The following is a 296-nucleotide window of genomic DNA, read 5'->3' as shown; positions in this document are numbered from 1 at the left end:
AAAGCGTAACCGTTGCAAAAATATTTGAAAAACGCAACCGTCGAAAATGCCTTGGAGATCGCTGCTTGTAGTATCTTTCGTGCTGGTCTCTGTCACGGCAGAAGCTTCCTCCTTTCCTTCTGGTAAAGTATGAAGTAATTTTGGTTAATACCTTAACAGTCTTTATAATCTCCTTTGCCGTTAACTTTAGGTGTTGGGGGCAGAGGGCAAGGGGGGGGGGGAGGAGGACGTAGGGGCAGACAGAATGGTTAGTTAATAAGTTAAGAAAGCAGAGGGTAAGTTTTGGGCTAATTAAT

At 43.9% G+C, this 296-nt stretch overlaps 1 protein-coding gene across 1 annotated transcript in view; it reads left to right on the top strand.

The window, feature by feature from the left end:
• Positions 1–46: 46 nt before the first annotated feature.
• Positions 47–296, top strand: part of LOC119594344 — a 7,154-nt gene continuing 6,904 nt past the window's right edge. Inside the window, exon 1 of the mRNA XM_037943403.1 lies at positions 47–122. Coding sequence (XP_037799331.1) covers positions 47–122 — 76 coding nt within the window. The remainder of the gene's footprint in view (positions 123–296) is intronic.

Source organism: Penaeus monodon, chromosome 33 (assembly GCF_015228065.2).
Source record: "Penaeus monodon isolate SGIC_2016 chromosome 33, NSTDA_Pmon_1, whole genome shotgun sequence".
In the NCBI taxonomy this organism is placed as follows: Eukaryota; Metazoa; Arthropoda; class Malacostraca; order Decapoda; family Penaeidae; genus Penaeus; species Penaeus monodon.
This window is presented reverse-complemented; position numbering and strand designations above follow the sequence as displayed.